The sequence below is a fragment of the Oncorhynchus nerka genome, unplaced genomic scaffold (genome assembly GCF_034236695.1).
Source record: "Oncorhynchus nerka isolate Pitt River unplaced genomic scaffold, Oner_Uvic_2.0 unplaced_scaffold_1666, whole genome shotgun sequence".
NCBI classification, from domain to species: Eukaryota; Metazoa; Chordata; class Actinopteri; order Salmoniformes; family Salmonidae; genus Oncorhynchus; species Oncorhynchus nerka.
Genome location: NW_027039652.1, coordinates 20,124 through 40,406, shown reverse-complemented (window position 1 = coordinate 40,406; position 20,283 = coordinate 20,124). Strand labels below are relative to the sequence as shown.

General features: G+C 47.4%; 1 protein-coding gene across 1 annotated transcript; it reads left to right on the top strand.

The window, feature by feature from the left end:
* The first annotated feature begins 5,466 nt into the window (after nucleotides 1-5,466).
* Nucleotides 5,467-17,734, top strand: LOC135568161 (serine/threonine-protein kinase TBK1-like). The gene is made up of 3 exons (XM_065015135.1): nucleotides 5,467-5,891; nucleotides 6,473-6,579; nucleotides 17,567-17,734. The coding sequence occupies exons 2-3, from the start codon at nucleotides 6,493-6,495 to the stop codon at nucleotides 17,732-17,734; spliced, it is 255 nt and encodes an 84-aa protein (XP_064871207.1). The 5' UTR covers nucleotides 5,467-5,891; nucleotides 6,473-6,492.
* The last annotated feature ends 2,549 nt before the right edge of the window (nucleotides 17,735-20,283 follow it).

The following is a 20,283-nucleotide window of genomic DNA, read 5'->3' as shown; positions in this document are numbered from 1 at the left end:
CCATGGAGGGGCTCAGCCCTGTTATGTTAGTGATAAGGTCCTTCCATGGAGGGACTCAGCCCTGTTATGTTAGTGATAAGGTCCTTCCATGGAGGGACTCAGCCCTGTTATGTTAGTGATAAGGTCCTTCCATGGAGGGGCTCAGCCCTGTTATGTTAGTGATAAGGTCCTTCCATGGAGGGACTCAGCCCTGTTATGTTAGTGATAAGGTCCTTCCATGGAGGGACTCAGCCCTGTTATGTTAGTGATAAGGTCCTTCCATGGAGGGACTCAGCCCTGTTATGTTAGTGATAAGGTCCTTCCATGGAGGGGCTCAGCCCTGTTATGTTAGTGATAAGGTCCTTCCATGGAGGGACTCAGCCCTGTTATGTTAGTGATAAGGTCCTTCCATGGAGGGACTCAGCCCTGTTATGTTAGTGATAAGGTCCTTCCATGGAGGGCTCAGCCCTGTTATGTTAGTGATAAGGTCCTTCCATGGAGGGACTCAGCCCTGTTATGTTAGTGATAAGGTCCTTCCATGGAGGGACTCAGCCCTGTTATGTTAGTGATAAGGTCCTTCCATGGAGGGACTCAGCCCTGTTATGTTTGTATTAAAGTGTATATTGAATTCACAAGTTCTTGTAAGAACTATTATAGTGTTATATTTCTGAGACAATTCTCCACAACAACACATTCGCCACGCTGATCCTCAACACAGGGGCCTCAGGGGTGCGTGCTCTGTCCCCTCCTGTACTCCTTGTTCACTCATGATTGCACGGCTAGGCACGACTCCAACATGATCGTTAAGTTTGTCGATGACACAACACTGACAACGTGCACTGCGCCCGGCCCGACACAGGAGTCGCTAGTGCGCAATGAGACAAGGATATCCCTGCCGGCCAAACCCTCCCTAACCCGGACGACGCTGGGCCAATTGTGCGTTGCCCCATGGGCCTCCCAGTCACGGCCGGCTGCGACAGAGCCTGGACTCGAACCCAGAATCTCTGATGGCACAGCCTTAGACCACTGAGACAGAGCCTGGACTCGAACCCAGAATCCTTAGACCACTGAGACAGAGCCTGGACTCGAACCCAGAATCCTTAGACCACTGAGACAGAGCCTGGACTCGAACCCAGAATCCTTAGACCACTGAGACAGAGCCTGGACTCGAACCCAGAATCCTTAGACCACTGAGACTCTGAGGCTCTGCATCTGTCCTCGTGCTCCTAGACCTTAGTGCTGCTTTTGATACCATCGATCACCACATTCTTTTGGAGAGATTGGAAACCCAAATTGGTCTACACGGACATGTTCTGGCCTGGTTTAGATCTTATCTGTCGGAAAGATATCAGTTTGTCTCTGTGAATGGTTTGTCCTCTGACAAATCAACTGTACATTTCGGTGTTCCTCAAGGTTCTGTTTTAGGACCACTATTGTTTTCACTATATATTTTACCTCTTGGGGATGTTATTCGAAAACATAATGTAAACTTTCACTGCTATGCGGATGACACACAGCTGTACATTTCAATGAAACATGGTGAAGCCCCAAAATTGCCCTCGCTAGAAGCATGTGTTTCAGACATAAGGAAGTGGATGGCTGCAAACTTTCTACTATTAAACTCGGACAAAACAGAGATGCTTGTTCTAGGTCCCAAGAAACAAAGAGATCTTCTGTTGAATCTGACAATTAATCTTAATGGTTGTACAGTCGTCTCAAATAAAACTGTGAAGGACCTCGGCGTTACTCTGGACCCTGATCTCTCTTTTGAAGAACATATCAAGACCATTTCGAGGACAGCTTTTTTCCATCTACGTAACATTGCAAAAATCAGAAACTTTCTGTCCAAAAATGATGCAGAAAAATTAATCCATGCTTTTGTCACTTCTAGGTTAGACTACTGCAATGCTCTATTTTCCGGCTACCCGGATAAAGCACTAAATAAACTTCAGTTAGTGCTGAATACGGCTGCTAGAATCCTGACTAGAACCAAAAATTTGATCATATTACTCCAGTGCTAGCCTCTCTACACTGGCTTCCTGTCAAAGCAAGGGCTGATTTCAAGGTTTTACTGCTAACCTACAAAGCATTACATGGGCTTGCTCCTACCTATCTCTCTGATTTGGTCCTGCCGTACATACCTACACGTACGCTACGGTCACAAGACGCAGGCCTCCTAATTGTCCCTAGAATTTCTAAGCAAACAGCTGGAGGCAGGGCTTTCTCCTATAGAGCTCCATTTTTATGGAACGGTCTGCCTACCCATGTCAGAGACGCAAACTCGGTCTCAACCTTTAAGTCTTTACTGAAGACTCATCTCTTCAGTGGGTCATATGATTGAGTGTAGTCTGGCCCAGGAGTGGGAAGGTGAACGGAAAGGCTCTGGAGCAACGAACCGCCCTTGCTGTCTCTGCCTGGCCGATTCCCCTCTTTCCACTGGGATTCTCTGCCTCTACCCTGTTACGGGGCTGAGTCACTGGCTTACTGGGGCTCTCTCATGCCGTCCCTGTGGGGGTGCGTCACCTGGGTGGGTTGATTCACTGTTGTGGTCGGCCTGTCTGGGTTTGCGCCTCCCCTTGGGTTGTGCCGTGGCGGAGATCTTTGTGGGCTATACTCGGCCTTGTCTCAGGATGGTAAGTTGGTGGTTGAAGATATCCCTCTAGTGGTGTGGGGGCTGTGCTTTGGCAAAGTGGGTGGGGTTATATCCTTCCTGTTTGGCCCTGTCCGGGGTGTCCTCGGGTTGGGGCCACAGTGTCTCCTGACCCCTCCTGTCTCAGCCTCCAGTATTTATGCTGCATTAGTTTATGTGTCGGGGGCTAGGGTCAGTTTGTTATATCTGGAGTACTTCTCCTGTCCTATTCGGTGTCCTGTGTGAATCTAAGTGTGCGTTCTCTAATTCTCTCCTTCTCTCTTTCTTTCTCTCTCTCGGAGGACCTGAGCCCTAGGACCATGCCCCAGGACTACCTGACATGATGACTCCTTGCTGTCCCCAGTCCACCTGGCCATGCTGCTGCTCCAGTTTCAACTGGCCTGGGCCCTAGGACCATGTCCCAGGACTACCTGACATGATGACTCCTTGCTGTCCCCAGTCCACCTGGCCATGCTGCTGCTCCAGTTTCAACTGTTCTGCCTTACTATTATTCAACCATGCTGGTCATTTATGAACATTTGAACATCTTGGCCACGTTCTGTTATAATCTCCACCCGGCACAGCCAGAAGAGGACTGGCCACCCCACATATGCTCTCTCAAATTCTCTCTTTCTTTCTCTCTCTCTCGGAGGACCTGAGCCCTAGGACCGTGCCCCAGGACTACCTGACATGATGACTCCTTGCTGTCCCCAGTCCACCTGACTGTGCTGCTGCTCCAGTTTCAACTGTTCTGCCTTATTATTATTCGACCATGCTGGTCATTTATGAACATTTGAACATCTTGGTCATGTTCTGTTATAATCTCTACCCGGCACAGCCAGAAGAGGACTGGCCACCCCACATAGCCTGGTTCCTCTCTAGGTTTCTTCCTAGGTTTTGGCCTTTCTAGGGAGTTTTTCCTAGCCACCGTGCTTTTACACCTGCATTGTTTGCTGTTTGGGGTTTTAGGCTGGGTTTCTGTACAGCACTTTGAGATATCAGCTGATGTACGAAGGGCTATATAAATAAATTTGATTTGATTTGATTTGAGACAGAGCCTGGACTCGAACCCAGAATCCTTAGACCACTGAGACAGAGCCTGGACTCGAACCCAGAATCCTTAGACCACTGAGACAGAGCCTGGACTCGAACCCAGAATCCTTAGACCACTGAGACAGAGCCTGGACTCGAACCCAGAATCCTTAGACCACTGAGACAGAGCCTGGACTCGAACCCAGAATCCTTAGACCACTGAGACAGAGCCTGCGCCACCTGGGAGGCCCTTCGCTATTGATATTTTACTGCTGCTCTTTAACTACTTGTTACTTTTATTTCATATTTTTTTAACTGCATTTGTAAGTAAGCATTTCACTGTAAGGTTACCTGTTGTATTCGGCACATGTGACTATTAGAATTTTATGTGCAGATGAATCATTGAATGCTCATGAATTGCACTTTTCTACACTATTGTCTGTATATGTCCTTTTGTCTATCTTGCAGTGTGTTATGTATGCACAGAGCAGCAACCAACATTTCCCCGGGGGGGTTATCTTTAACAGGTACCGTGCTGTCCCGCTCTAATTCACCACAACCTTGAACTAATATAGGATAAATCCATGATTATTGAGCGTGACTGTTGCCAAAGACAGAAATCCCAGCTCACGCTTGTAGGCGACGTCGGATAGCTAAACTCATGCGCATTAACACGTTTTCGGGGCTAACTCAACTAGCGCCGAACTGCGCATGTGCAACCCGTCATCTCTAATAAGGCGCTCCTTCGATATAAAGTTGTTTTTGACGAGCATTTTAAAAAGGTATCCGTTTATTTTCACGAGGTTAGAGTAGTAAAATGTTCAACTACTAAAGACATTGGCTGGTTGTGCCTTTAGATTTCGAGAACGTACATCTAAAGAATAATTGTTCACTTCTCTAATTTACTTCTCAAACTCCGTTCTGATCTACTTCGAAAGCGTTCCCGGAAGTCGTAAGATGTTGCGCCTCTGTGTTTTTATAAACTCTGTCGGTGTTTTCGTTTTCCCCATCCAGGCTCTATGAAAAGACAACTGGGCCGATGCACCTGAAATCAAAACGACACTCGGTAGCTTTCTTATGACTCATATTTATAGTCTCTTCTTTACCAGGAAGTACGGTAAAGAGGAACCACAACCCCTTTTCCATACTGCTTTCTGATTGGGTTATTCCTATCACGTGATCCAGAAGTGAAAGGATTCTGGTTTTTCGGGAGGTAAGGAAATAAACACAACCTAATTATACTTGTGATTTTTACCTGACAAAATGTAAAAATATAAGGATATATTGTATGACTACAACGTGTTTTAACTGCACACGGTGTCGTCCTTCCCCGATGTCGACCTTCCCAGTTGTACTTGTGTAATGTCGGTGTATATCGTTTTGTGGAGGTGGGAACTGTCATGTTTGTTGTTGTTTTCCACAGTGAATCAGACCGACTGACTTAAGACACGAATAAAACGTGTATCTAAATACATTTTCCTCCTCCTTCGGCGTTATTTGGTGCAGTTAGCTAGTTAAAGAAGACATTATTAAAAGGTAACATAAACCATTGCTTGGGTGAATAGCCTGATGCGTAGTTAGGGCACACACCTTTATCTACCTAGATACGTTACTACAGCATTTTGTCATAGTCAAATGACGTTTCTGACCATTACTATAACGTTAGACTTTGACATGTAGCTAGGACATTGTCATGGAGAGAGAGCGGTCTATATTTTGTCGTCATTGTGAACGCGTCGGGCCGGAGGGGGGGTTTCCCATGGCGTCACGGTGTAATAAAGTGATCGGCGCCGGTACGTCAGTTTCACACACTTTTACACTGCTTGAGATCCAGCTAATACAGTATAATGGATTATCCCTCTAGTCTAGATTTAATGCGGTGGGTTTGATTTTTCTCTAACTTCTCAGTGGATCAGCGAGGCCTCCTATTGGCTGTGACACTGCTGAGTCAGGAAGTGGATTTTACTAAACGCATCGACAGTTTTTATGCCAGTAAAAAGTCGTATTTTTAGCACGACAGCTGTGATGGAAACAGGAAGTTTTGGTACAATTTTATAATAGTTCATCATGGTGGAATCTTTTTCTGTAGGTACATTTAATTATTCTGCGAAATGGCGGTTTGAGACCTCTTTAATTCGCAAATATTTATAACCGATTTATAACTCATTTGGAGTCATGGGATGATATGGTGTCTCCCACTACATCATCTCCCACTACGGATCAGGAAGCGGTGCGGTTTATCAGGCTGCAGGTGAAATACATTATATGATGAACTTCACAGGGTGGTGAAAGTCATGGTGATGCTCTTCATGCCGTTTGACAAATCCAAATATTCTCACTTTTATCCATAATAATCTCATCATGTAAACAGTGTACCCGCACTGGTGGCTAGAACACACCTGACAAAACCAGACTAGGCACGTTTACCCCCAGAAACAAGTCAGTTTGGTGAAAAAAACACATATTTTCTTTATGCAGAATTTAGAATATGCACTTTAAAATCTGCCAACAATTTGGATTGGAAATATCTATTCAATATTTACCAGAAATGATTGATATTTGAAGTACACAGAATGCATATTATTATGACCATAGCTACAACAGTCATGATACTAATTGACAGTTACTGTTTCAGGGGTTGCTATGACCTAATGTTGCTCTCTTCATCTACTGTATGAGTGACCCAGGACCACTGCTAGCTCTGGTCCTTGGCGTTATAGTGCAGCTTGCTAACGTTGAGCCTCACTAACACCCTGGACCAGAGCTAGTTGTGTCAATATGTCATTCCCCTTAGTGTGCTGTCTGAATGTGCTGGTTTGTTCTCCATTACAGGTGAACCTGAAGCCATCATCATGCAGAGCACAGCCAACTACCTGTGGCTCATCTCAGACCTGCTGGGCCAGGGAGCTACAGCTAACGTCTACCGTGGCAGACACAAGGTACAGGGCTAACACTAACATCTACCGTGGCAGACACAAGGTACAGGGCTAACACTAACATCTACCGTGGCAGACACAAGGTACAGGGCTAACATCTACCGTGGCAGACACAAGGTACAGGGCTAACACTAACATCTACCGTGGCAGACACAAGGTACAGGGCTAACACGCTAACGTCTACCGTGGCAGACACAAGGTACAGGGCTAACATCTACCGTGGCAGACACAAGGTACAGGGCTAACACTAACATCTACCGTGGCAGACACAAGGTACAGGGCTAACATCTACCGTGGCAGACACAAGGTACAGGGCTAACACGCTAACATCTACCGTGGCAGACACAAAGTACAGGGCTAACACTAACATCTACCGTGGCAGACACAAAGTACAGGGCTAACACGCTAACATCTACCGTGGCAGACACAAGGTACAGGGCTAACACTAACATCTACCGTGGCAGACACAAGGTACAGGGCTAACACTAACATCTACCGTGGCAGACACAAAGTACAGGGCTAACATCTACCGTGGCAGACACAAAGTACAGGGCTAACACTAACATCTACCGTGGCAGACACAAAGTACAGGGCTAACATCTACCGTGGCAGACACAAGGTACAGGGCTAACACTAACATCTACCGTGGCAGACACAAGGTACAGGGCTAACATCTACCGTGGCAGACACAAGGTACAGGGCTAACACTAACATCTACCGTGGCAGACACAAGGTACAGGGCTAACACGCTAACGTCTACCGTGGCAGACACAAGGTACAGGGCTAACATCTACCGTGGCAGACACAAGGTACAGGGCTAACACTAACATCTACCGTGGCAGACACAAGGTACAGGGCTAACATCTACCGTGGCAGACACAAGGTACAGGGCTAACACGCTAACATCTACCGTGGCAGACACAAAGTACAGGGCTAACACTAACATCTACCGTGGCAGACACAAAGTACAGGGCTAACACGCTAACATCTACCGTGGCAGACACAAGGTACAGGGCTAACACTAACATCTACCGTGGCAGACACAAGGTACAGGGCTAACACTAACATCTACCGTGGCAGACACAAAGTACAGGGCTAACATCTACCGTGGCAGACACAAAGTACAGGGCTAACACTAACATCTACCGTGGCAGACACAAAGTACAGGGCTAACATCTACCGTGGCAGACACAAGGTACAGGGCTAACACTAACATCTACCGTGGCAGACACAAGGTACAGGGCTAACATCTACCGTGGCAGACACAAGGTACAGGGCTAACACTAACATCTACCGTGGCAGACACAAGGTACAGGGCTAACACGCTAACGTCTACCGTGGCAGACACAAGGTACAGGGCTAACATCTACCGTGGCAGACACAAGGTACAGGGCTAACACTAACATCTACCGTGGCAGACACAAGGTACAGGGCTAACATCTACCGTGGCAGACACAAGGTACAGGGCTAACACGCTAACATCTACCGTGGCAGACACAAAGTACAGGGCTAACACTAACATCTACCGTGGCAGACACAAAGTACAGGGCTAACACGCTAACATCTACCGTGGCAGACACAAGGTACAGGGCTAACACTAACATCTACCGTGGCAGACACAAGGTACAGGGCTAACACTAACATCTACCGTGGCAGACACAAAGTACAGGGCTAACATCTACCGTGGCAGACACAAAGTACAGGGCTAACACTAACATCTACCGTGGCAGACACAAAGTACAGGGCTAACATCTACCGTGGCAGACACAAGGTACAGGGCTAACACGCTAACATCTACCGTGGCAGACACAAGGTACAGGGCTAACACGCTAACATCTACCGTGGCAGACACAAGGTACAGGGCTAACACTAACATCTACCGTGGCAGACACAAAGTACAGGGCTAACACTAACATCTACCGTGGCAGACACAAGGTACAGGGCTAACACGCTAACATCTACCGTGGCAGACACAAGGTACAGGGCTAACATCTACCGTGGCAGACACAATGTACAGGGCTAACATCTACCGTGGCAGACACAAGGTACAGGGCTAACATCTACCGTGGCAGACACAAAGTACAGGGCTAACACTAACATCTACCGTGGCAGACACAAGGTACAGGGCTAACACACTAACATCTACCGTGGCAGACACAAGGTACAGGGCTAACACACTAACATCTACCGTGGCAGACACAAGGTACAGGGCTAACACTAACATCTACCGTGGCAGACACAAGGTACAGGGCTAACATCTACCGTGGCAGACACAAGGTACAGGGCTAACATCTACCGTGGCAGACACAATGTACAGGGCTAACATCTACCGTGGCAGACACAAGGTACAGGGCTAACATCTACCGTGGCAGACACAAAGTACAGGGCTAACACTAACATCTACCGTGGCAGACACAAGGTACAGGGCTAACACTAACATCTACCGTGGCAGACACAAAGTACAGGGCTAACACTAACATCTACCGTGGCAGACACAAGGTACAGGGCTAACATCTACCGTGGCAGACACAAGGTACAGGGCTAACACTAACATCTACCGTGGCAGACACAAGGTACAGGGCTAACACTAACATCTACCGTGGCAGACACAAGGTACAGGGCTAACATCTACCGTGGCAGACACAAGGTACAGGGCTAACACTAACATCTACCGTGGCAGACACAAGGTACAGGGCTAACACTAACATCTACCGTGGCAGACACAAGGTACAGGGCTAACACTAACATCTACCGTGGCAGACACAAGGTACAGGGCTAACACTAACATCTACCGTGGCAGACACAAGGTACAGGGCTAACATCTACCGTGGCAGACACAAGGTACAGGGCTAACACTAACATCTACCGTGGCAGACACAAGGTACAGGGCTAACATCTACCGTGGCAGACACAAGGTACAGGGCTAACATCTACCGTGGCAGACACAATGTACAGGGCTAACACTAACATCTACCGTGGCAGACACAAGGTACAGGGCTAACATCTACCGTGGCAGACACAAGGTACAGGGCTAACACTAACATCTACCGTGGCAGACACAAGGTACAGGGCTAACATCTACCGTGGCAGACACAAGGTACAGGGCTAACACTAACATCTACCGTGGCAGACACAAGGTACAGGGCTAACATCTACCGTGGCAGACACAATGTACAGGGCTAACACTAACATCTACCGTGGCAGACACAAGGTACAGGACTAACATCTACCGTGGCAGACACAAGGTACAGGGCTAACACTAACATCTACCGTGGCAGACACAAGGTACAGGGCTAACACTAACATCTACCGTGGCAGACACAAGGTACAGGGCTAACATCTACCGTGGCAGACACAAGGTACAGGGCTAACATCTACCGTGGCAGACACAAGGTACAGGGCTAACATCTACCGTGGCAGACACAAGGTACAGGGCTAACATCTACCGTGGCAGACACAAGGTACAGGACTGGTCAGATAATTTTCCAATCTGTTTAAAGGCACAGTCAACAAAGTGAATGTAAACTTCTGACCCACTGGAATTGTGATACGGTGAATTATAAGTGAAATAATCTGTCTGTAAACAATTGTTGGAAAAATGACTTGTGTCATGCACAAAGCGGATGTCCTAACCGACTTGCCAAAACTATAGTTTGTTAACAAGCAATATGTGGAGTGGTTGAAAAACGAGTTTTAATGACTCCAACCTAAGTGTATGTAAACTTCTGACTTCAACTGTATCTATGGGCAGCACTGAGGGAGGGGTGGGGACTGTAACTGGGGGAGGAGGGAGGGGGGGCTGTAACTAAGGGGGAGGAGGGGGGGGGGGGCTGTAACTGAGGGGGAGGAGGGAGGGATGGGGACTGTAACTGGGGGGGAGGAGGGGGAGGAGGGAGGGGGGCTGTAACTGAGGGGGACATCTTGGCAGTCTCTCCACCAAGCATCTTGGCAGGATGCAAGAGCAGAAGTGTAGTGTTGTTTTAGTTGTTGACATTTAGGCCGAACAGGAAGTCTAATATAGTACTGTTGTTCACTGTCTGTTGTCTCACTAACTCGCCATTTTGAGACGTTTCACCAACTGTTCATGTCTCAGAGGGTTATGGTTGTCTGCTCAGCCATATCAGTCTAAGCTAGCGTGCTAACCCTTCTCTCTCCACAGGGGCTTTCCCTTCTGTCTCCACAGGGGCTTTCCCAGGTCTCTCTAGACTAGAGGGAGGATGCCAACACATATTAGGATGGGTCTGGACATGTCTTTGTGTTTGGTTCTGTCTGTTTGATTCTGACAGAATGAACATCTATGGCACTTAATGAACTGTCTCACTAGGGCTGTGTCCCTGAAGGACTGTCTCACTAGGGCTGTGTCCCTGAAGGACTGTCTCACTAGGGCTGTGTCCCTGATGGACTGTCTCACTAGGGCTGTGTCCCTGAAGGACTGTCTCACTAGGGCTGTGTCCCTGATGGACTGTCTCACTAGGACTGTGTCCCTGATGGACTGTCTCACTAGGGCTGTGTCCCTGAAGGACTGTCTCACTAGGGCTGTGTCCCTGATGGGACCTGATGGACTGTCTCACTAGGGCTGTGTCCCTGATGGACTGTCTCACTAGGACTGTGTCCCTGATGGACTGTCTCACTAGGACTGTGTCCCTGATGGACTGTCTCACTAGGGCTGTGTCCCTGATGGACTGTCTCACTAGGGCTGTGTCCCTGAAGGACTGTCTCACTAGGGCTGTGTCCCTGATGGACTGTCTCACTAGGGCTGTGTCCCTGAAGGACTGTCTCACTAGGGCTGTGTCCCTGATGGACTGTCTCACTAGGGCTGTGTCCCTGATGGACTGTCTCACTAGGGCTGTGTCCCTGATGGACTGTCTCACTAGGGCTGTGTCCCTGAAGGACTGTCTCACTAGGGCTGTGTCCCTGATGGACTGTCTCACTAGGGCTGTGTCCCTGATGGACTGTCTCACTAGGGCTGTGTCCCTGATGGACTGTCTCACTAGGGCTGTGTCCCTGATGGACTGTCTCACTAGGGCTGTGTCCCTGATGGACTGTCTCACTAGGGCTGTGTCCCTGATGGGACCTGATGGACTGTCTCACTAGGGCTGTGTCCCTGATGAACTGTCTCACTAAGACTGTGTCCCTGATGGACTATCTCACTAGGGCTGTGTCCCTGATGGACTGTCCCACTAGGGCTGTGTCCCTGAAGGACTGTGTCCCTGATGGACTGTCTCACTAGGGCTGTGTCCCTGATGGACTGTCTCACTAGGGCTGTGTCCCTGAAGGACTGTCTCACTAGGACTGTGTCCCTGATGGACTGTCTCACTAGGGCTGTGTCCCTGATGGACTGTCTCACTAGGGCTGTGTCCCTGATGGACTGTCTCACTAGGGCTGTGTCCCTGATGGACTGTCTCACTAGGGCTGTGTCCCTGATGGACTGTCTCACTAGGGCTGTGTCCCTGATGGACTGTCTCACTAGGGCTGTGTCCCTGATGGGCTGTCTCACTAGGGCTGTGTCCCTGATGGACTGTCTCACTAGGGCTGTGTCCCTGAAGGACTGTCTCACTAGGGCTGTGTCCCTGATGGACTGTCTCACTAGGGCTGTGTCCCTGAAGGACTGTCTCACTAGGGCTGTGTCCCTGATGGACTGTCTCACTAGGGCTGTGTCCCTGAAGGACTGTCTCACTAGGGCTGTGTCCCTGATGGACTGTCTCACTAGGGCTGTGTCCCTGATGGACTGTCTCACTAGGGCTGTGTCCCTGATGGGACCTGATGGACTGTCTCACTAGGGCTGTGTCCCTGATGAACTGTCTCACTAAGACTGTGTCCCTGATGGACTATCTCACTAGGGCTGTGTCCCTGATGGACTGTCCCACTAGGGCTGTGTCCCTGAAGGACTGTCTCACTAGGGCTGTGTCCCTGATGGACTGTCTCACTAGGGCTGTGTCCCTGATGGACTGTCTCACTAGGGCTGTGTCCCTGAAGGACTGTCTCACTAGGACTGTGTCCCTGATGGACTGTCTCACTAGGGCTGTGTCCCTGATGGACTGTCTCACTAGGGCTGTGTCCCTGATGGACTGTCTCACTAGGGCTGTGTCCCTGATGGACTGTCTCACTAGGGCTGTGTCCCTGATGGACTGTCTCACTAGGGCTGTGTCCCTGATGGACTGTCTCACTAGGGCTGTGTCCCTGATGGACTGTCTCACTAGGGCTGTGTCCCTGATGGGACCTGATGGACTGTCTCACTAGGGCTGTGTCCCTGATGGCAACCTATTCCCTAGATACGGGACGGCAGGGTAGCCTAGTGGTTATAACATTGGGTCAGTAACCTAAAGGTTGCTAGATTGAATCCCCAAATTGACAAGGTATAAATCTGTCGTTCTGCCCCTGAACAAGGCAGTTAACCCACCGTTCCTAGACCAGTTAACCCATCGTTCCTAGACCAGTTAACCCACCGTTCCTAGACCAGTTAACCCACTGTTCCTAGACCAGTTAACCCACTGTTCCTAGACCAGTTAACCCCCTGTTCCTAGACCAGTTAACCCCCTGTTCCTAGACCAGTTAACCCCCTGTTCCTAGACCAGTTAACCCCCTGTTCCTAGACCAGTTAACCCACTGTTCCTAGACCAGTTAACCTACTGTTCCTAGACCAGTTAACCCACCGTTCCTAGACCAGTTAACCTACTGTTCCTAGACCAGTTAACCCACCGTTCTTAGACCAGTTAACCCACCGTTCCTAGACCAGTTAACCCACCGTTCCTAGACCAGTTAACCCACCGTTCCTAGACCAGTTAACCCACCGTTCCTAGACCAGTTAACCCACCGTTCCTAGACCAGTTAACCCACCGTTCCTAGACCAGTTAACCCACCGTTCCTAGACCAGTTAACCCACCGTTCCTAGACCAGTTAACCCACCGTTCCTAGACCAGTTAACCCACCGTTCCTAGACCAGTTAACCCACCGTTCCTAGACCAGTTAGTTAACCCCCTGTTCCTAGACCAGTTAACCCACTGTTCCTAGACCAGTTAACCCACTGTTCCTAGACCAGTTAACCCACCGTTCCTAGACCAGTTAACCCACCGTTCCTAGACCAGTTAACCCACCGTTCCTAGACCAGTTAACCCACCGTTCCTAGACCAGTTAACCCACCGTTCCTAGACCAGTTAACCCCCTGTTCCTAGACCAGTTAACCCACTGTTCCTAGACCAGTTAACCCACTGTTCCTAGACCAGTTAACCCACTGTTCCTAGACCAGTTAACCCACTGTTCCTAGACCAGTTAACCCACTATTCCTAGACCAGTTAACCCACCACCGTTCCTAGACCAGTTAACCCACCCACCGTTCCTAGACCAGTTAACCCACTGTTCCTAGACCAGTTAACCCACCACCGTTCCTAGACCAGTTAACCCACCACCGTTCCTAGACCAGTTAACCCACCACCGTTCCTAGACCAGTTAACCCACCACCGTTCCTAGACCAGTTAACCCACTGTTCCTAGACCAGTTAACCCCCTGTTCCTAGACCAGTTAACCCACTGTTCCTAGACCAGTTAACCCACTGTTCCTAGACCAGTTAACCCACCGTTCCTAGACCAGTTAACCCACTGTTCCTAGACCAGTTAACCCACTGTTCCTAGACCAGTTAACCCACCACCGTTCCTAGACCAGTTAACCCACTGTTCCTAGACCAGTTAACCCACCGTTCCTAGACCAGTTAACCCACCACCGTTCCTAGACCAGTTAACCCACCACCGTTCCTAGACCAGTTAACCCACCACCGTTCCTAGACCAGTTAACCCACCACCGTTCCTAGACCAGTTAACCCACCGTTCCTAGACCAGTTAACCCACTGTTCCTAGACCAGTTAACCCACTGTTCCTAGACCAGTTAACCCACTGTTCCTAGACCAGTTAACCCACTGTTCCTAGACCAGTAAACCCACTGTTCCTAGACCAGTTAACCCACTGTTCCTAGACCAGTTAACCCACTGTTCCTAGACCAGTTAACCCACTGTTCCTAGACCAGTTAACCCACTGTTCCTAGACCAGTTAACCCCACTGTTCCTAGACCAGTTAACCCACTGTTCCTAGACCAGTTAACCCACCGTTCCTAGACCAGTTAACCCACCGTTCCTAGACCAGTTAACCCACCGTTCCTAGACCAGTTAACCCACTGTTCCTAGACCAGTTAACCCACCGTTCCTAGACCAGTTAACCCACCGTTCCTAGACCAGTTAACCCCCTGTTCCTAGACCAGTTAACCCACTGTTCCTAGACCAGTTAACCCACCGTTCCTAGACCAGTTAACCCACCGTTCCTAGACCAGTTAACCCACCGTTCCTAGACCAGTTAACCCACCGTTCCTAGACCAGTTAACCCACCGTTCCTAGACCAGTTAACCCACTGTTCCTAGACCAGTTAACCCACTGTTCCTAGACCAGTTAACCCTCTGTTCCTAGACCAGTTAACCCACTGTTCCTAGACCAGTTAACCCACCGTTCCTAGACCAGTTAACCCACCACCGTTCCTAGACCAGTTAACCCACCACCGTTCCTAGACCAGTTAACCCACTGTTCCTAGACCAGTTAACCCACCGTTCCTAGACCAGTTAACCCACCGTTCCTAGACCAGTTAACCCACCACCGTTCCTAGACCAGTTAACCCACCACCGTTCCTAGACCAGTTAACCCACCACCGTTCCTAGACCAGTTAACCCACCACCGTTCCTAGACCAGTTAACCCACCACCGTTCCTAGACCAGTTAACCCACCACCGTTCCTAGACCAGTTAACCCACCGTTCCTAGACCAGTTAACCCACTGTTCCTAGACCAGTTAACCCACTGTTCCTAGACCAGTTAACCCACTGTTCCTAGACCAGTTAACCCACTGTTCCTAGACCAGTTAACCCACTGTTCCTAGACCAGTTAACCCACTGTTCCTAGACCAGTTAACCCACTGTTCCTAGACCAGTTAACCCACTGTTCCTAGACCAGTAAACCCACTGTTCCTAGACCAGTTAACCCACTGTTCCTAGACCAGTTAACCCACTGTTCCTAGACCAGTTAACCCACTGTTCCTAGACCAGTTAACCCACTGTTCCTAGACCAGTTAACCCCACTGTTCCTAGACCAGTTAACCCCACTGTTCCTAGACCAGTTAACCCACCGTTCCTAGACCAGTTAACCCACCGTTCCTAGACCAGTTAACCCACCGTTCCTAGACCAGTTAACCCACCGTTCCTAGACCAGTTAACCCACCGTTCCTAGACCAGTTAACCCACTGTTCCTAGACCAGTTAACCCACCGTTCCTAGACCAGTTAACCCCCTGTTCCTAGACCAGTTAACCCACCGTTCCTAGACCAGTTAACCCACCGTTCCTAGACCAGTTAACCCACCGTTCCTAGACCAGTTAACCCACCGTTCCTAGACCAGTTAACCCACCGTTCCTAGACCAGTTAACCCACTGTTCCTAGACCAGTTAACCCACCGTTCCTAGACCAGTTAACCCCCTGTTCCTAGACCAGTTAACCCCCTGTTCCTAGACCAGTTAACCCACCGTTCCTAGACCAGTTAACCCACCGTTCCTAGACCAGTTAACCCACCGTTCCTAGACCAGTTAACCCACCGTTCCTAGACCAGTTAACCCACCGTTCCCAGACCAGTTAACCCACCGTTCCCCGGGAGGCCGTCATTGTAAATAAGAATTTGTTCTTAACTGCCTTGCTTAAATTAAGGTCAAATAAAAAATACAGTATATATACAGCAGTATGTGGACACCCACATCAAATGAGTGGATTCTACTATTTCAACCCGTTCTTTCGGCGGACTACGCTTCCTGCCAGAATGCATAGTGCCAGCTGTAATGTTTGGTGGAGGAGGAATAATTGTCTGGGGCTGTTTTTCATGGTTCAGATCCCTTAGTTCCAGTGAAGGGAAATCTTAACGCTACAGAATACAATGACATTCTGGACGATTCTGTGCTTCCATCTTTGTGGCAACCGTTTGGGGAAGTCCCCTTCCTTGCTTTGTGCCCGAGGGGCACAAAGCAAGGTCCCTACAGAAATGGTTTGTTGACATCGGTGTGGAAGAACTTGACTGGCATGCACAGAGCCCTGACCTCAACCTCATCGGACACCTTCGGGATGAATTGGAACGCTGACTGCGAGGTTAGTGAGGTCGGGCGATTAGGCCTGGCTCGCAGCCTAATCGCCCCCACCTCACTAATGCTCTTGTGGCTGAAAACACACCTGTATTTAATACTATGTGTTCTGTAACACCTGAAAACACACCTGTATATACCACTGTGTGTTCTGTAACACCTGAAAACACACCTGTATATAACACTGTGTTCTGTAACACCAGAAAACACACCTGTATTTAATACTGTGTTCTGTAACACCTGAAAACACACCTGTATATAACACTATGTGTTCTGTAACACCTGAAAACACACCTGTATATAACACTGTGTTCTGTAACACCTGAAAACACACCTGTATTTAATACTGTGTGTTCTGTAACACCTGAAAACACACCTGTATATAACACTGTGTTCTGTAACACCTGAAAACACACCTGTATATAAAACTGTGTGTTCTGTAACACCAGAAAACACACCTGTATATAACACTGTGTGTTCTGTAACACCTGAAAACACACCTGTATTTAACACTATGTTCTGTAACACCAGAAAACACACCTGTATATAAGACTGTGTTCTGTAACACCAGAAAACACACCTGTATGTAACACCTGAAAACACACCTGTATATAACACTGTGTTCTGTAACACCTGAAAACACACCTGTATTTAACACTGTGTTCTGTAACACCTGAAAACACACCTGTATATAACACTGTGTTCTGTAACACCTGAAAACACACCTGTATATAAAACTGTGTGTTCTGTAACACCTGAAAACACACCTGTATATAACACTGTGTTCTGTAACACCTGAAAACACACCTGTATTTAACACTATGTGTTCTGTAACACCAGAAAACGGGGGACCTATATGCGGTGAAGGTGTTCAACAACCTCAGTTTCCTGCGACCACTCGACGTCCAAATGAGAGAGTTTGAGGTCCTGAAGAAACTCAACCATAAGAACATCGTCAAGCTGTTCGCTGTGGAGGAGGAGGTCAGTTATATACCCTGTCATTTATAGTAGAGGAGGTATCTCTGTCAGTATATACTATCTGTAGAATAGCACTACCTGGTGGAGGTATCTCTATCAGTAGAATAACACTACCTAGTGGAGGTATCTCTATCAGTAGAATAACACTACCTAGTGGAGGTATCTCTATCAGTAGAATAACACTACCTAGTGGAGGTATCTCTATCAGTAGAATAACACTACCTAGTGGAGGTATCTCTATCAGTAGAATAACACTACCTAGAGGAGGTATCAGTAGAATAACACTACCTAGTGGAGGTAGCTCTATCAGTAGAATAACACTACCTAGTGGAGGTATCTCTATCAGTAGAATAACACTACCTAGAGGAGGTATCAGTAGAATAACACTACCTAGTGGAGGTATCTCTATCAGTAGAATAACACTACCTAGTGGAGGTATCAGTAGAATAACACTACCTAGAGGAGGTATCTCTATCAGTAGAATAACACTACCTAGTGGCGGTATCTCTATCAGTAGAATAACACTACCTAGTGGAGGTATCAGTAGAATAACACTACCTAGTGGAGGTATCTCTATCAGTAGAATAACACTACCTAGTGGAGGTATCTCTATCAGTAGAATAACACTACCTAGTGGAGGTATCTCTATCAGTAGAATAACACTACCTAGTGGAGGTATCTCTATCAGTAGAATAACACTACCTAGAGGAGGTATCAGTAGAATAACACTACCTAGTGGAGGTATCAGTAGAATAACACTACCTAGTGGAGGTATCAGTAGAATAACACTACCTAGTGGAGGTATCAGTAGAATAACACTACCTAGTGGAGGTATCAGTAGAATAACACTACCTAGTGGAGGTATCTCTATCAGTAGAATAACACTACCTAGAGGAGGTATCAGTAGAATAACACTACCTAGTGGAGGTATCAGTAGAATAACACTACCTAGAGGAGGTATCAGTAGAATAACACTACCTAGTGGAGGTATCAGTAGAATAACACTACCTAGTGGAGGTATCTCTATCAGTAGAATAACACTACCTAGTGGAGGTATCTCTATCAGTAGAATAACACTACCTAGTGGAGGTATCTCTATCAGTAGAATAACACTACCTAGTGGAGGTATCTCTATCAGTAGAATAACACTACCTAGTGGAGGTATCTCTATCAGTAGAATAACACTACCTAGAGGAGGTATCTCTATCAGTAGAATAACACTACCTAGAGGAGGTATCTCTATCAGTAGAATAACACTACCTAGTGGAGGTATCTCTATCAGTAGAATAACACTACCTAGAGGAGGTATCTCTATCAGTAGAATAACACTACCTAGAGGAGGTATCTCTATCAGTAGAATAACACTACCTAGTGGAGGTATCAGTAGAATAACACTACCTAGTGGAGGTATCTCTATCAGTAGAATAACACTACCTAGAGGAGGTATCAGTAGAATAACACTACCTAGTGGAGGTAGCTCTATCAGTAGAATAACACTACCTAGTGGAGGTATCTCTATCAGTAGAATAACACTACCTAGTGGAGGTATCTCTATCAGTAGAATAACACTACCTAGAGGAGGTATCAGTAGAATAACACTACTTAGTGGAGGTATCTCTATCAGTAGAATAACACTACCTAGTGGAGGTATCAGTAGAATAACACTACCTAGAGGAGGTATCTCTATCAGTAGAATAACACTACCTAGTGGAGGTATCTCTATCAGTAGAATAACACTACCTAGAGGAGGTATCTCTATCAGTAGAATAACACTACCTAGAGGAGGTATCAGTAGAATAACACTACCTAGTGGAGGTATCAGTAGAATAACACTACCTAGTGGAGGTATCAGTAGAATAACACTACCTAGTGGAGGTATCAGTAGAATAACACTACCTAGTGGAGGTATCAGTAGAATAACACTACCTAGTGGAGGTATCTCTATCAGTAGAATAACACTACCTAGAGGAGGTATCAGTAGAATAACACTACCTAGTGGAGGTATCAGTAGAATAACACTACCTAGAGGAGGTATCAGTAGAATAACACTACCTAGTGGAGGTATCAGTAGAATAACACTACCTAGTGGAGGTATCTCTATCAGTAGAATAACACTACCTAGTGGAGGTATCTCTATCAGTAGAATAACACTACCTAGTGGAGGTATCTCTATCAGTAGAATAACACTACCTAGTGGAGGTATCTCTATCAGTAGAATAACACTACCTAGTGGAGGTATCTCTATCAGTAGAATAACACTACCTAGAGGAGGTATCTCTATCAGTAGAATAACACTACCTAGAGGAGGTATCTCTATCAGTAGAATAACACTACCTAGTGGAGGTATCTCTATCAGTAGAATAACACTACCTAGAGGAGGTATCTCTATCAGTAGAATAACACTACCTAGAGGAGGTATCTCTATCAGTAGAATAACACTACCTAGTGGAGGTATCAGTAGAATAACACTACCTAGTGGAGGTATCTCTATCAGTAGAATAACACTACCTAGAGGAGGTATCAGTAGAATAACACTACCTAGTGGAGGTAGCTCTATCAGTAGAATAACACTACCTAGT

What these genes read in the sequence shown, in the direction of transcription:
- LOC135568161 (XM_065015135.1), top strand. Translation starts at nt 6,493, where the DNA reads ATGCAGAGCACAGCCAACTACCTGTGGCTCATCTCAGACCTGCTGGGC. An exon ending in TCTACCGTGGCAGACACAAG is followed by an intron (nt 6,580 to 17,566) that starts GTACAGGGCTAA and finishes CTGTAACACCAG; the next exon opens with AAAACGGGGGACCTATATGC.